This window comes from Triturus cristatus, chromosome 10, assembly GCF_964204655.1.
Source record: "Triturus cristatus chromosome 10, aTriCri1.1, whole genome shotgun sequence".
Classification (NCBI taxonomy): domain Eukaryota; kingdom Metazoa; phylum Chordata; class Amphibia; order Caudata; family Salamandridae; genus Triturus; species Triturus cristatus.
Window position 1 is genome coordinate 922067380 of NC_140593.1, and position 16750 is coordinate 922084129.

The 16750-nt window shown below is 44.1% G+C and overlaps 1 protein-coding gene across 2 annotated transcripts in view; it reads left to right on the forward strand.

Annotated features, from left to right (window-relative positions):
• PTH1R (parathyroid hormone 1 receptor) overlaps positions 1–16750 on the forward strand; it is a 622390-nt gene that overhangs the window by 528783 nt on the left and 76857 nt on the right. For both annotated transcript variants that reach the window (XM_085628749.1, XM_085628750.1), the window contains 2 exons: positions 1255–1315; positions 2287–2353. In XM_085628749.1, coding sequence (XP_085484875.1) covers positions 1255–1315; positions 2287–2353 — 128 coding nt within the window. The remainder of the gene's footprint in view (positions 1–1254; positions 1316–2286; positions 2354–16750) is intronic.

Consider the following 16750-nt stretch of genomic DNA (forward strand, 5'->3'; position numbering starts at 1 on the left):
CTCATTTTTAAACCTACCTTTATAAGACAACAAAATGTAAAAATATGTTTTCATCCACTCTTATTTCTGATTGGGCATGTAACAATAATTTGACAAAGAGAGACCTCCAGAGTCCTTTGCAAAGGCAAGCTAAAGGGCATAGATTTTGAGTGACACGAATCTCATGGGCGCATTACCCCATCCTTTGAATGTTCACTCAGTACATATATTGTTCTGCTGACTCTGGCCAAAAGAAATTTCCCTTCCAGGCTTAACATGGAAGCTTATGCCTATTCAGATGTCATGTATTACTTTTATATGAAGCAGTGGTAATCCTAACTGGCCCGAGCTCTATAGTGATCCACCATCTGGAGAGTGTTGGGTAGGTTCTCTTGGCCATGCCACATGGCAGCGTATTAAACTGATACATTGGTCACACAAAATGAGTGACATCCTTATGCTGCTGTGCTTTGGCGGGTAGATGTGCAGATCCATATTTTAGAAAAAAATCAAATACATAATCAATATACAATTTCATTGGCAAGTCCTGTACATAAATCTAAGCATTAAGGGAAATGATTTGGTTAACCATAATTCCAGAATCTCTTCTGTTAACTGCTTTTAAAGTTGAACTCCTATGCTTTCCACTGTGTTTATTCTGTTATTTGCTTTGTTCTTATGCAATAATCAAAATAAAAAAATCCAGTAAAAGAAGGGTACGATTAACCATAACAAGTAAAATGCTTGTAATATGGCAAGGACATTGATGTATCATTCCTCAAAGTCACACAGTTGGGTTTCCCTTCTAGGCGCATTATATATTTTTGATACAGGTTTATTTTACATTTTTTATATTTGAGTTTAGTTTTGTTAGTGCATGACAATGTCACAAAGAATTGGACAACTGTTAACAGGTAAACATTAGTTAATACACAATGGGCAGTAGCCTAAGAATGAATAGAAGAAGTGAATAAGTAAAATAATGGAGACCAAGCTTGACTTAAGCCATTTCTTTCAGCTCAAACAGCACATTGATTATATTGCCACTTTCCAGGAACTGTAAACATTCACTGTATTCTAGGGTATCTTATTAATTTTTAGAGACTTCTGGCACCTACCATGATACTGTTTAATAGAAAAAGTGGGCATGTTAACGGTCTAACAAAAGAAGCACAACTGGAAGCATGGAGTGTCACTGCAAAAGGCCTTCCGTTTTCCCTCTTTGCCAATAGCACCACAAATCAATTATCTTTTTATTTTGTTGTTTGTTTTTAGGACTCCCGGCTGTGTTTGTTACAATATGGGCCACTGTGAGAGCTACTCAAGCAGACACTAGGTAAGTTGCATTTTTGATTTTCTTTTCAGCAATGTAACTCTTTTTGCTTACATTTAATGGATATATTGAAGAATGACTTGCCTACACCTTCCTCTTAGCTTGGGGCTAATAAACATAGCTTGATGGGGGTGTGAGTAAGAGGCTGTACCAAAGAAGTGTTAAAGGGTACATATCATCTCCTGTGGTCTAACTCTCGGAGACCACCATTAAACGTGTGTTCAAATGTACAGTGGAGTTAATAATTAGTGACTTGGGAACATATACAAATCTCTGACAGAACAGTAGTGTTGTAACTAATTAGGTTTAAAATTGTGGCTTGTTCAAACTAATTGCTGTTTTATGGAATTCAACCAGTTCCATGATATATCTTTGAAATTCAACACCAAGTGCACTGACAGATGTAAAGGGAAAGGATCAGTTGCAAAGTATTTGCCAAGTTAACACTACTTGGAAAAAATAAAAAATAAGATCAATATATTTTGTAGAAAAAGGTCAAAGCAAGTGACAGTCTAATCTGGATGCAGAATTAGGATTCTCATCACTTAGCCTTTTCCACTCTTAACGGTTATAGAGAAAGGATCAGCAGCATTCATTTATTGCAAGTACATTATTTGTGTATTTTATGCTAACCCGTCTTTGTTATGATTTCTTATAAAATAAGTAAATAGATAATATCTAGAAAATTGCTGTAACTGTTGGTAATTTGATTTTTTAAAAGATTACTCTATGTGTTTAGTGGCTTAAAGTTAGAATAATTATTTTATACTGAACGGACTACAAACATCACTGCACTGTGCATCATCAAAAGCATTTGCTCCTAATCTAAAATGACCATACCGAGAATTACCGCAATAACATCTTGAAACATTTTTGTGTGCTTAAAAAGCTCATCAGTGAAGCAAAGCCAATCCATACTCAGGAAATAAAGCATTTCCAGATTATTACTAAAATACTCCTTTGTCTTTCCTAAGGTGTTGGGACTTGAGTGCTGGAAATCTTAAGTGGATCATCCAGGTACCAATCCTGGCTGCTATAGTGGTGAGTACTTTTTGTGTAATACTTTTAACTATGAGTGTTTTTTTATCTTCATTAGACCCATGTAATTTTTGTTATGACTGCCAAATGTAATCAGTTTCGTGCAATTGTTTGAGATTTCCCAAACACAGAATTTAGTGTACTTTTCAGCATTACATTTGAGGAGATAATGTCTTGCAACCAGAGTAAGGTGGCAAGGATTATTCTTCTTCAACACTCGGATATTTCGGGTAATCGTTGAACTTCATGAATACATTTTCACAAGGCATGCCCGTAAATACACTGTGCAAAATTTAGCGTGCTTTTTTTGTACTTTTCATGACATTTTGCGAAAAAGTCACAGTTTTACAGTATCCTTAACCTTCATAAAAGACTTCATTGGGGGTTTGAACTGGACACATGTTTGCATATACGAATAACATCAAATCACTAGGCATTTTCTGGCTCCTACTTTACTCTTATGATGTATGGGTTATTGTAGCATGTTGTGACTTGGGAAGCACTCATCAAGCAGCAAAATAAATAAATAAACTATCAGTCTATCCTATTTGTTTGTATCAGAACAAAGATGCCCTGATCAAAAAACTCTTCAGATCTCACCAGAATTTAAGTAGTCATTGTTTCCATGTACTTCACCTAAACCAAACATTTATTTTTATTTCTATATTAGACCAATTTATCATGGTCATTGTAGTTTTCATAATTATCACTTTGACTCTTTTCAATTTGAACTACTTAGCACATGTATGTTACAGAGAAGTATAGAATTTCATTTGTGCTAGTTTTCATTCAGTAAGTTTCAAAGAATGTGTGCAATAGGTACCCGCTCTGTAAAGGAATGCCTACAAGGCATCCACAGTTTAGGGCCTAATTACGATGTGGGTCGGAAAGGCTCAGAACTGCATTTGGATTCCCTTAAACCGTGTCGGAACCCATGTTTCGGACCGAGTCTGAAGCATTTCCGCCTGACCGATTACGATAGAAGGTAACCGTTCAGGCTTTCCGACACGGTTCTGACCGGCATTCGGAGACTCTGAGTCGGTTGGGGCTGAATCGTACAGCTCTATGGACCTCGTTTCCAACCGATGTATTACAATGTCAAATTTTGACAGCCTTTCCAAATCTGTCCGACACGAAAAGGCTGTCAAAAACTGACTGTGAGGGCCCGTAGCAGGCCTGCCTTCACCTGAAGGCCTCCGGTTGGGGCCCGTGGGGGAACTCATGGGACCCCTCTTTATAACCCTACACAGTGTGGCAGGCACCATTGGGTGCCTGCAATAGGGTGTAAGGTTTTCCACAACCACCCCTTTTTTCAATGGGAGCCTGTGTTGTCGGTCGGAACCCAGGCTCCCATTGAAGTTGATGGGAGTCCAACAGGACTGTGTTCAGAAACATCGTAATTAGTCGGTCAGACACACCGAACTCGAGTCGAACTGAACAGATTCGGACAAGGAGTTGGTTGGAATGCTTTCCGACCCACATCGTTATGAGGTCCTTAGTTACAAATGAAGCATGTTACAAGAATCCAGCAAGTCATCACAAAAAATGCTTTACAAATGCAGGCCCACTATTGGGCAGATGTTAAGTAGTCCTTTGGTTCTTGTATTGCTCCAAAACATACCGAGCTTGTACACACCTTATCAGAAGTAAGACTTTTGAAGATTACTGAAAAATACAATTAAATCTGACAAAGATCGTGAAATGTATTGCACCTTAAACTTCAATATATTCTTAAAGATTATTTATTAGAGGATCAACTATTGAATGTATAAAGAAAAAAATGGGTATAATCATTACTTTTTTTCTTAATAAAATGTGAGTTTAAGTATATCTCAAGGGGTCTAATTATTTCATAGCGTGTAATAAATCAGATGAATACATTTAGCTTAATTTGTAGGCAAAATCATATCCTTTTTTCCTTTATTCATAATTCATCTGGGATTCAATTCTTTTAGCAGAAACATTATTCATTTATATAACTCCATTAGTTAAAACACAAAGTAATCTTTGTAGTGTGGTGTGAGAGAAAATATGTCTTTCATCCAGACACCTGTAAAATCCAATGTGCGTGTTCCCTCATATACTGGAATCTCTTAAAATGTATCTCGCTCTCAGCAATGAAGACTGTACTTATTAAAACACTTACATACCATAAAAAAAAATGCAATAAACCTCTGAAATTATAAATGACTTCGGGGTGACTACATATGAATGTCCAATCTGTCCATTTTGGGAGTGACCAGTTGCATTTCCTATGTCACCATCGTGTACAGCCATTTGAAGTTACATTTACAAGCAGAAATCAGGAAAACTCCTTTGTGTATACATTTCATATTTTCCACTCACTCCAAATTTCTGTCCGTGCAAGTCAGTTGTATGGCCGATTGTTTCCTACAACAGTCAGCAGTCTATTTGCAGACTGGGCAAATTATCCTCCCCTTTCTATAATGTCTCTATCTTCCAGTCTTAATATAACATAACACATGTATTTGTAAAGCGCACATTCACTCGAAGGGTATCTTGGTGCTGAATAACAGATGTCTATTGTCACCCAACTCAATGCTTCTCATTTTACTGACCTCAGAAGAATCAAAGGCTGACTGGATCCACCAGGATTTTAGCCTTTGACCATAAGGTCGAACACAGATTCCTACATTGGACGTATTAGTCAACTAAGCCACCCGACCCTGCTACAGTCCTCTTGCCATGTTCTTAACGTGTTGTGCTGATATCTTAAATACAGTCTTTGAGGATTAGCATCTCTATACACCGTATACAAGTGCAATACAGTAACCCATAAACTGAATCTTGTCAATGGCAGAGATTCTGCTGAAGAGATAAAGTGCCGTTCTTCCAACTGAAGATAGGCAAAGGATGGGGTAGCTTGAGATGCATAATTTACATTTTAAGCAAACTATACATATCATGTCTTCCCATTTAGATCATATGCTCCAGGGAGGTGCAGTCTGATGCATTCCTATGCATGTCATGCATGCACACACTGAAACCACGCCCTACTGGATATTGACTTGAAGCTGACTGACAAGCATGGTTTATACTTCTTTTGGCGATTCCCATCTGAGGAACTGTAAGACAACGTGTTTCAAGCTGAGATAACCAGTGCAATTTTGGAGTACTTTAAGATCAATGTTGGTTCAGTGGAAAATGTTGAAACAGTATGGGAGGCTGATAGAAATGGGATTCCTGGTTGACTGAGGTTTGCACCCAAGCCAGTAAGTAACAATCACTCTTGTCAGGGTAAGCTAAATAAAGAATAAGATAACCTGTGCTCACCCTCTGGTAGCTTGGCACAGAGCAGTCATGCTTATCCACAAAGGCAATGTGTAAAGTATTTGTGCAACACACACACACAGTAACACAATGAATACGTCATAAAAAGACTCCACTCAAGTTATAAAAAGAGGGAACATATATGTGAGCAAAATGAAGCCAAAACCACAACATTTAAATAAGTAGAAATCGAGATATGAATATTTGAAGACTAAGTCAATAACAGTGCTTAGAAGTCAATAGCGCTAAAAGGTTACTTTAGGTTGAGCTATACTTGGGTAAATTGTACGTTCAGGCTGACTGCTATGGAGCACAGGAAGAATACAGTTCCAAACAGGTATCGCTGAAGTTTTACCTTTTCAAGCTACGCCATAAGCCTCGTTCGTTGGGGAGACAGTTACCCGGAGCAAGTAGAGCATCACTAGCGATGATCCTGCAGACGTGAAGAGTCTGGCAATTGTCGCGGGTGGCAGACAGGACCTCATGGGTGGCGATGCTTGCTGTGCGAGGAGACAATGCTACTGCGGTTCGCGCTGAACCTTTGAGGGACCGGCTCAGTGCAAGAGAGAACAGGGCCAATCATAGTCACAATTAGCCAAAAAGCTTGCTTTTTAGGGGCCAAAAAACACTTCCAATAGCCCACAAATGAAGAGTCCCCTCTTCAGGGTCAGGAGTGAGTTAAAGACCGGCCCAGGAGCTGTAGATAAAGAGTTGGAAGTCTTTGGTGTCCATGAGACTTCAGAAGAACAGGAGGCAGCCAGCAAACCCTTGGCGATCACTTGGAGGGAAGGCAGACACCAGCTTTCCTTCCAGCAGAGTCAGGGAGCAGCAGGCAACAGGACAACTAGCAGAAAAGCAGTCCTTCCAGAAAAGCAGACCAGTTGTGTCCTTTAAGCAGTGCAGCAGTCCTTCTGACAGAGGTTCAGTTCAAGGTCCAGAAGTGTCTGATTTGATTGGGTCAGAGGCCCAATAATCATACCCAAAGGTACCTTTGATGTAGGGGTGACTTCAAAGGAAGTCTCAGAAGTGCAAAAGGATCCCTTTCAACTCGTCCTGTCTGCTAGGTTAACCCTGGGCGGCAAGTCAGTGCTTTGTAGGAGGATGGGACACAGCCTAGTAAGATGTAAGTGTGGGCCACCTCTTCTCCTTCCTGCCCAGAATGCAGATAAATGCAAACGAGTCCTCTGAAATACCCAGAACTTCCTTTGTTTTATGGCTTTCTAGAGGGAATGCACAAAGTGTAGCTGTCCCTCAGCACAGACCCGTGTTTGAGACAGGCTGTCAAGCACAAATAGCAGTAAGTACAGAGAGAAGTCCACTTTCTAAAAGTGGTATTTCTAAAACAGTCAAGGGGGATTTATCATGATCATTCCTAAGAATATATCACACATGATAAAGCTGCTCCTCTCCTCTCTGATCATGATTTATAGTTTTAAAGGTTATTAAGGAATTCTCATTGCTGGCCTATGAGAGGGGTAGGCCTCACAGTATTGACAATCGAAGTAGACTGTGTGTCACTACCAGGACAAGCAAAATAGAAAGGTACATGCCACATTTTACTTACTTAGTACATTGTCCTTAGGATTACATAGGGCCTACCTTAGAGGTGACTTATATGTAACAAGAGGGGAGTTCAAGGCTTGACATGTAGTCTTAAATGCCATTTCGACTTGGCAGTAAACTGCACACACTGACACTGCAGTGGCAGGCCTGAGACATGTTTGAAAGGCTACTTCTGTGGGTGACACAATGAGTGCTGAAGGCCTACTAGTAGCATTTGAAGTACAGGCCTTGGGTATATGGTATACCATGTTAAAAGCGACTCACCAGTACAACAAATATGTCAGTCAGGTATACACCAATGTCATCATGTTTAGGGGATATGCACATGCACTTTAGCACTGGTTACCAATGGTAAAGTGCTCAGAGTCATAAGTCCAACAATAACAATCAGCAAAAAGGGAGGCAAAAGGCAAAACGTTGGGGCAAACACAACCTAAGAATGTCAGGTCTAGCAGAGGCATATAAAGCCTATATCAAAGGGGAATGCATAGTTAAACATTCCGGTGTACTGAAAGCCCTATTTTAAAAATTGTCAATTTTAAAGGTAGAATTAGTCTTGCTTAAAAAGGATGTCCCTTAAAAAGGACTCATGCACAGATAGGGATGTCATCTATTCACTACTATCCATGAAAAATGAACTATCATGAAGCAGCACAGAGGGAGGTTAACTTTTATGTGAAATATGCAATGGCGAGAGCATAAGGATAGGGAGAGCACCATCAAGGCACATTTGCATGCATATTGAGACCCAAATGGTTAGAGGGGTATATGGCTTGTGTGAGGAGAGCAGATATTTAGATGCTGTATAATTCCCAGCAAATATCTCAATGGTTTAAAAAATATTATGGCAAATTACATGACTCTTGCACAGTTTCTACAGGGAATGAGATAAACCATTATTTGGAGGAATTAATAACGGCATAGTTAAACAAGCATGAAAAGTAATGCTAACTGGGCATGCACCAGGAACACATGATTTTACAACTGACTTTTAAATAGAATACGCAGATACACTGGTGCCTTACATTATAGCCGCATTTGAGGAGTCAGCTAGAAAGGGTTGTCTTCCCTCACTTTAAGGGAAGCCATGGTGGTCACGATTTTGAAGCTTAACAAACCTGATGATGTGCCCTCCTCTTACAGGCCACTATCTTTGGTAAAAACAGACACAAACATCCTAGCAAGAATCTTAGCCAATCACACAACTCTGTTTATGAATGATTTAATGCTTCTGGAGTGGTAAGCTTTTTTCCCAGGTCACTCTACAGAGAACAACCTAAAAGCCTTCTTCTGCACAGTTGCATGGCTGAATCCAGATGTAGACGCCATAGTAGGGTTTCTAGATGCTAAGAAGGCTTTTGATTCTGTAGAGTGAGATTATGTCTTCACAGTACTAGGAAAAACAGGTTTATAAAACACCTTTTTGAAGATAGGTGGAATATTTTATACTAACGCCATAATAAGAATCAACGGATGCACAACCAACACAATCCCCCTTCAGAGATGGATGAAGCAGGGGTGCCCACTCTGTATATTTCTCTATGCCATAGTCTCTGAGCTACTAGCTTTCATCTTGAAGGAGCAAAGTGAGCAAAGTATCCTGGACACTAAGCAAATTATTTCTGTATATGTCAACAGCACTTTTTATATACAAGGGTCGTGAATGTTAATATCTCATCCGGACTATGAAAAACTTCGCTTTGATGAAATCTCTAGACAGAAAATAGATGGAAATAAGTCTAAATATTTTCTGCTTATACTATGCACAGCAGTGTGTGCTAGAGTTCCTTCTCCAGTGGACCAAGGAACCAGTGCAGTACCTGTAGATAATGGTACAAAAAGACCAGGCAGAAGTTTTCCGATGCAATTACAAAAGTACAATAGAGGAACTACGCTGTCAATGGCCGGTAGAAACACCATTGTAAAAATGGTGGTGCTATCAAGCATGTCTTATTTATTTATTAACATACCAATATCTCCCACCTGAGCATATGTCAACACTAAGGCGATTGATCATCCTATTAGCTTGGGCAAGTAGTCAACTGAGAAGTAAGTGGGGTGCACTGACATTACCATTTAGACACAGAGAAATAGACACTCCTGATTTGGAGGTGTATTATGTATCACAAGTCCAGTATACACATTACACACCTGCCACATTTAAAGTTGAAATGTGGAGTCTACCCCAGAGCTGATTGAGGGGGTGTAGAGCTTGTATGGACAAATAGGTATGCTTGGATCCGATTGGCTGAAAAGAACAACATTAAAATACTCTACACACCAGAGATGAGGGTGCAATAGTGTGGATGGATACCAGTGTTATTAGTGGCAAACACTGGCACACAGTTAGAAAAAGTAAATTAGCGGAAAGTTTTTGATGGTGCATACAAAACAATTGAACAAGTGAAAAATAGTAATCCAGATATGCTGGCACTCAATGTATTTCTATATTATAGAATGCAGGCTATACTTCAAAATAGAATGTCTAGTTTCCCAAACAAACCATAAGCATTTGCACTGTTAACTCATCCAGCCCAAAGGAGAGAATGTAAACATATAATATCAAGGTTGTATAAACAGGCTCACAGCACAGGTGTTATAAATAGGAGCTAGGTTTGGGATGGGAGCAAGACATAATGCGTAGAATTGCTGATGAGCACTGCAAATATTATTGCTTGATGGTACAAGATGTCTCATAAAATATTAGACACAAACTCATCTTATTCAAACTCATACAGCACATTTACCATACTCCTGAGCAACTATGGTGATATGGACAGACAGAAGATGGTAAGTGCAGAGATGTAGTTACACACCAGTGTACCTTATTCAATTAGATTGGCGGTGCCCCAAAATATGGGCAATTAGGGAGGACATCTCTGCAGGCCTGGAAGGAATGTAAGGGGACTGTAATATATAAATCATAAAAGAGTTGTTGAAGCATGTTAAGACTATAACTAAATTGATATGAAAATACACTGCATTGGCATTGCTACTTGCAAAACAAAGAGTGGTGATGAGTTGGGGCAGGTGACCTCTGACAAATGCAAAGACTGGGTGCAGGACATGGGGCCACATGTTCGACCGTTTTTTAAAAGTCGCAAACAGAGAATTGTTCAGTTTGCGTCTTTTACCATGTATGATCGCTATTTTGTGAGTTGGTAAATTATTACTGAGTCGCAAAATAGGGTTTGCAAATCAGTATTTGGAAGGGGTGTGCCAAGGGGGTCCATTCCTAATAGCGAGTCGCGGGGGCATGCATGAATGTTTTGAGGCCAAAATGCGGTCGCAAAACGTTCATATTTTACTGACTCCATGAAGGAGGTGGTAACCCATTCACAAATGGGAAGGCATCCTCAAGGGACCCCTTCTCCTATGTGAATGTGGGTGCCAAAATGTTTTAAGAGCAGGCAGTTGTCCCACGGTCCACTGACTACTTACTCTTAAAAAAAGAAAAGGTAGCTTTTCATTTTTATTTTTAAATGCATCCAGTTTTCCTTTAAGGAGAATGGGCACAATATTTAAAAAGCAATCAGAGACATGGTAGTCTGCTGACTCCAGCAGGTCACTATTCCATGATTACAGTCCATTCCCAATGGTTCACAAAATGTTATATTCTAATGTGTCTCAGACTTATTTAGCGATTGCCAGTATGGTCGCAAATGACCTACCTCATGAATATTGATGAGGTAGGTCATTTGCGACCCCATTAGGAATCACCAAATGTGTCTGAGATACATTAGTACATCACATTTTGCGATTATCAAAAAATCACATTTAGTGACTCATAAAATGAAATGGTCATACATTTGGCCTTTGGTTTATTGTAATAATGTTGCAGATACTTGTAGTCAACTGATTCCGCCTTCATCCAGACCAAAAGATATATAGGCCCTGCATCAGTCTTTTCTACTAAAGTACCCTAAAGTACCTTCCATAAGCTAGACATGGAACTATAGATATTGACTGCAGTGAAACAGGTACCAATTAATGGTTAATAATTATTTTGCATCCATGCTTACTAATACAATATAAACCTTCAATGTGTGTGAAGCTGATGAGATGCGAGGGCCAGGTAGGGAAAACAGTGTGAACCTTCATGTTGTCATCATTAGTGATAATACGTAGTCACTGTAACTCGCACTTGCTCTGGAAATCAGTGATACACCAGGGGCCATATTCACAAGGAACTATCGCCGAGTTAACGGCACTTTATCGCAGCCAAAGTTGCGATATATTTATCGCCCCATTCACAAGCTGGAGTTAACAGCCCAGAGCACCAGTTTACCTGCGATAGCAGCTGCAAAAAACATCGCCACGGATGACTCCCGCAACTATCGCTAATGAGATGTAGAGTGGGCATTCCCGTGCAAAAAGCCGCGACAACACAACTCCACAACATTCACAAAAACCAGGCAGAACTGCGATAAGAACACAAAACCGGCGATAAGGCGCGTTAGCAGCAGGAAAATAACACCTGCTCTGACCTGGTGCTAAGTCGGACCGCAGCCTGCACCATGAAAGGGAGACCAGCCCACAGCCACACCTGAAGAACAACAGATGCACCCGGGTAACTGAACATGCAGCCGGGAAGGCCAAAAGGGAAACAACACCCGCAGCCAGCACCCCCAGGACCCCCCCTCCACGCCCCCCCCCCAACCAAAGACATGCCAGCTACACCCAATCACGTACAAAATGATCCGCATAGTTTCGCAGAATCACAACTGGAGACATGCATGTGTCGTCACAAAAATGAGCATCACACATTCATTTCCGAAGCAACAAATCAAAATTTATTAAAATGAACACAGAAATGAAATGAAGACACATTGCGGCTCCCTTCGGGTCAATCCGTAGGTCACAGCCTGCATGACAAAAATCATGATGAGTAGGTGTGTCCTGCGCACATCAAAGGACAGAGAGAGCGTGAAGGAGAGAGAGAGCAAGAGAGGGAGAGAGAGAGAAGAAGAAGAGAGTGGGAGAGAGAGAGAGGAAGAGAGGGAGAGAGAGAGAGAAGAAGAGAGTGGGAGAGAGAGAGAGGAAGAGAGCGAGAGAACGAGAGAAGAAGAAGAAAGTGGGAGCGAGAGAGAGGAAGAGAGGGCGAGAGAGAGAGAAGAAGAAGAAAGTGGGAGAGGAAGAGAGAGAGAGAAGAAGAAGAGAGTGGGAGCGAGAGAGAGGAAGAGAGGGAGAGAGAGAGAGAGAAGAAGAAGAGAGTGGGAGAGAGAGAGAGAGAGAGAAAGCGATAGAGGAAGAGAGAGAGAGAGAAGAAGAAGAGAGTGAGTGAGTGAGTGAGTGAGTGAGTGAGTGAGTGAGTGAGTGAGTGAGTGAGTGAGTGAGTGAGTGAGTGAGTGAGTGAGTGAGTGAGTGAGTGAGTGAGTGAGTGAGTGAGTGAGTGAGTGAGTGAGTGAGTGAGTGAGTGAGTGAGTGAGTGAGTGAGTGAGTGAGTGAGTGAGAGAGAGAGAGAGAGAGAGAGAGAGAGAGAGAGAGAGCGGCGCCCCTGCGCACCCAGGCCACACTGCTCACCTGCTGCCACCGGTGTGTTTCCAACCACTTGCCGGCATGTAGTGCAGTCCAATAGGTCACACATCTGAGACAGAGCCGTCATCTGAAACAGATTCCAGATATATGTTTGTCACAGTACACGCAATCGCACAAGACAACATCACCTGCACGCCCATGCACACCCAGACAGGCACCCCAGACCCTCCCGCCGCCCATCGGAGCATGCCCGACCATGCACAACCAGGCCGCACTGCTTACCTTACGCCACCGGCGTGCAGACAGGAGGTTCCACCACATGCTGCTGAAGGCCACAAGCCCGGGGCTCGCAGACATGGCACACTCCACACAATGCCGCCCCACTCCGCAGGCCACCAGGTCTCACGTTTGGTGCTGGGTCTTGATTACTCCATGGCAGAGGACATACCATGGTACCCGGCCTCATCACAGGTTGCACACCCGCTTAGCCCAATGGGTGCCACTAACTCTGGGATCCCGGAAGCGACGCCACGTGGTGGTAGGCACGCACTGCCCGCTGGCTCTGGCCTACACTGCGGTCCAGCAGGGCACACAAAACCTGAGTTGTCCGGACTGCCGGGACCGGGCATCATCGCAGGCTACACACCTGCTCAGCAGCTTAAGGTGCCACTGACTCAGTGCACCCAAAGTCACCGTCCCCTGGTGGGGTGCCAGTGCAGGCTGCAATGCTCCAGGTGCCACTAACCCTGTGCAACCCCAGTCAGCACCACATGGTGGCAGGTCCGTGACAGCTGCAAGGCCTCGGGTGCCACTAGCCCTGTGCAACCCAGGCAACGCCATGTGGTGGCAGGCCTGTGACGGCCGCAAGGCCTCGGGTGCTACTAACCCTGTGCGCAACTACTCATGGGCCCATTATGATTGAGAACCGTGGAGCGTCCGTCATCCAGTCACCACCGGCAGAGGGAATGTGACGTCATCGGGCCGTTATGTTGGCGGAGTCACATGGCCTGTGACGCCTGTGCCAATGGGTGTGGTGTGCGTGCAAACCTGCCCTCAGGGAGTGGCTGTGACATGCTGACAACTAGACCTGTGACCTGCACACCACCAGCGAGTATGCCTGCGACGGGTAGCAATGAGGGCCCTCCCTCGGAGCGTAAGAAAAGTGGTCCGGCCTGCCGTAGGCCGGACAAGTGCAGGTCTTGCAACAATGACACATGGGATCTGGCCGTGGTTAAGTCCATGTCCGGACATGAAAGTGACTGATGCGTGTGTCCCTGTTGTAGTGTTCACGGGACCCGGTACCCAATATGCTATGCTGCACCCTCTGAATGGCATCCCAGAGGATGAGCAACATTGACGCAAGGGACATCTACATTCACCCACTCATTCATACATGGATGATGAACGTCATAACACTGCAGTGTGTCACTGGATGTTTATTGCCCATCCAGTGCAGTCCTGCAGCTGGAGCGGTACAGGGCAATGCCGAGCACACTCACAACATGGGCCCGTGGAGGGTCAGCCAGAGTCCACCTGGGGATGACAAGTTCTGCGGAGGGGGTAGGGTACAGTCCTCAGTATGGTCGCCATGTCATTGGTCAGCAAACAGGATATGGCAGTCCATGTCACTGTCCAATGTGAGTGCATCAGAGTGTATGGGGGGTCAGTGGAAGGTCATGGGGCCATGTGCAGCACCAAGCAGAAACAGGCCAGGTGGTGGAAATTAATGCTATTGCCTCCTGATCACAAGCCCATCCACGTCCACGTCCCCAGATGTGTGCACTACCCCACCTGTGGGTGTTGCAGTACAGATGGGGCACTGTGTGCCACTGACACATCAGGGGCTGGAGGAGGGTTGTCGGCCGTACTGTGTGGCAGTGACACATCAGGTGCCGGAGTGGATACGCCTGCCGCAATGTGGGGCACTGACACACCAGGGGGCGGAGATGTGCATGGTGTGGGGTCAGCAGCATTCCTCAGCACCAAGCCTTGTGGCAGCAATGCCATGATGATGGTCTGCAGGGCATGGTAGATCCCTGCTACATTTCGCTGATGTACAGAGGTGGCTGACATTCTTTCCGACTCCATCCGCACCATGTCCTCCATGAGCCTCCGCATGTGTGCCAGCTCACGACTGATATCGCTGGAGCCACTCTGAGCGGACAGGTTTTCTACTCTCCACGTCAGGACTCCAGCGATGTCAGTCAGGGTTCGTTGGAGGCCATGGAGTGGGTCTAGACACCCATGGATGGCGTCCAGTTTGGAAGCCATGAGGTCAAACCCCACCCACACCTGCTCAGCTGTCTCCCTCTGGGCCTCAAGCACACGGCATTGGAAGGCCATGTGTTGTTCCTGGGGGTCTTGGGAGACTGGCGGGGCCATGGGGGCCTCCTGCTGGGTGGTTTGGGTGGTGGGTGGGGTCTCCTCGATGCAGCTGGTCAGCCCTGATCCTGGAGGTGAGTCGCGGATGTTGTCAATGATGTCTAGGAGGGCTTGGGTGTCGATGCTGGCGTTGTCCTCCTTGTCATCAGTGAAGAGTGCCTGGGACTGCTCTGCAGGGGGTGTTGATGCTGGGCCTGCAATGTGAAGGGGAGATGGTGTATTGCAATGTGTCCACATGTATGTAGCCCCATGGTACATGTTGGCATTCAGAGAGCATGGCATTGTACATTGTGACAGTCTGTGGATCTGGGTGATGACCCAGAGTCATTGAGGGTGTGCACTGCTTGATTGTGCATATTTGCCATTGTGGCCATCTCCACCCGTTCCCCCAGTACCTGGTGGTCACTCACCCTGTTGCGGTTGTGTTGTGTCCTGTCGAGCAATGTCCGGGCCCCCGACTCCGGACACAGTATCCACACTGATGACTTTTGACACCAGCTCCTCCATGCCATCCAGCTCGAGCTGTGGCGCTTGGCCCCCACCTCCGGTCTGCATTGCTGCCTTCTGGTTGGCTGCGAGTTTCTCCTTGGTCTTCCGCTTGATGTCATTCCATCGCCTCTTGACCTCATCCATTGTCTTCTTGTGCTCTCCGACGGCATTCACTTTGTCCACGATGTCCCACTATATTCCAGTTTTGGTGCCCAATGACACGTTGGAGGTGACGAACAGTTGTTGATGGTGTTCCATCACCTCCGTGACAATGATCCTGTTCGCCTGTGGACTGAACTTCGTCTTCTTGTCCTTGCCTTTCCCTGTCCCAGAGCTCTCGGGGTTGCGCTCGTCCTCTGCACCTGCTCCGGCTGCCTCCATGGTGCTTGGGTGTTGGTCAGTTTGTGTTTGGGTGTTTTTTTCTACTTTAATGGAGATTTTTCCCACCGTCCAGGTGTGTGTTGCAGGCTTTGGCGCTGCTTATCGCTGATTTCCTCATCGCGCTTTGGTCCAACGCAGGTTTTTTGGTGTTGTGGTTTGTGTTTTTATCTCCGTCGGGGTGGTTGTATGGCGGACATTGGCCGCGTTTTCGGGGGACTATCGCATGCTACCTCCGTGTTGTGAATTCCACGTTGACACTGGGTTATTTTTTCCGGTGATGGGCTGCGATGTTGAGAGTTGCGTTAAGCTACTCTTGCGGTAGTTATCACACGTTCTTGTGAATATGCCGTCAAATGTATGTGAAATCACTAATCTATACTATGATAGGCAGACATAGGCCACATTGCTAATTATTTAGCATTAGCAATCCCTTAGTCATTATATTGGGATTTAAAGGGGGTGATGGAGAAACAGGCCTACCTTTTTATGTGCTGAGTTCCCCGCCCAATTGTGGCATCTCCACAGTCATACATTTACTATTAACTCGGAGTTAATGAATAGAAAACAAAATAATAAGCTTATACAAAAGAGTAAGTTTACCTTTTTAGGGTCAAGTCCTCGGTGGTTTTAGGAGGTGAGCACATTTAAGTTAATGGGGCCTTGTTTGAGGGAGGGTTTCTAGAGGGATGCTACCATACAAGCCTTTGGGAAGCATTTTGCTTGTCTGGAGGGTGATGAGTCCAAAGAAGGTGACATCTAGCAAGTGTAGATGAGTTTAATGATAGGGACATGATAGATGGAGTTTGCTGTTCTGTA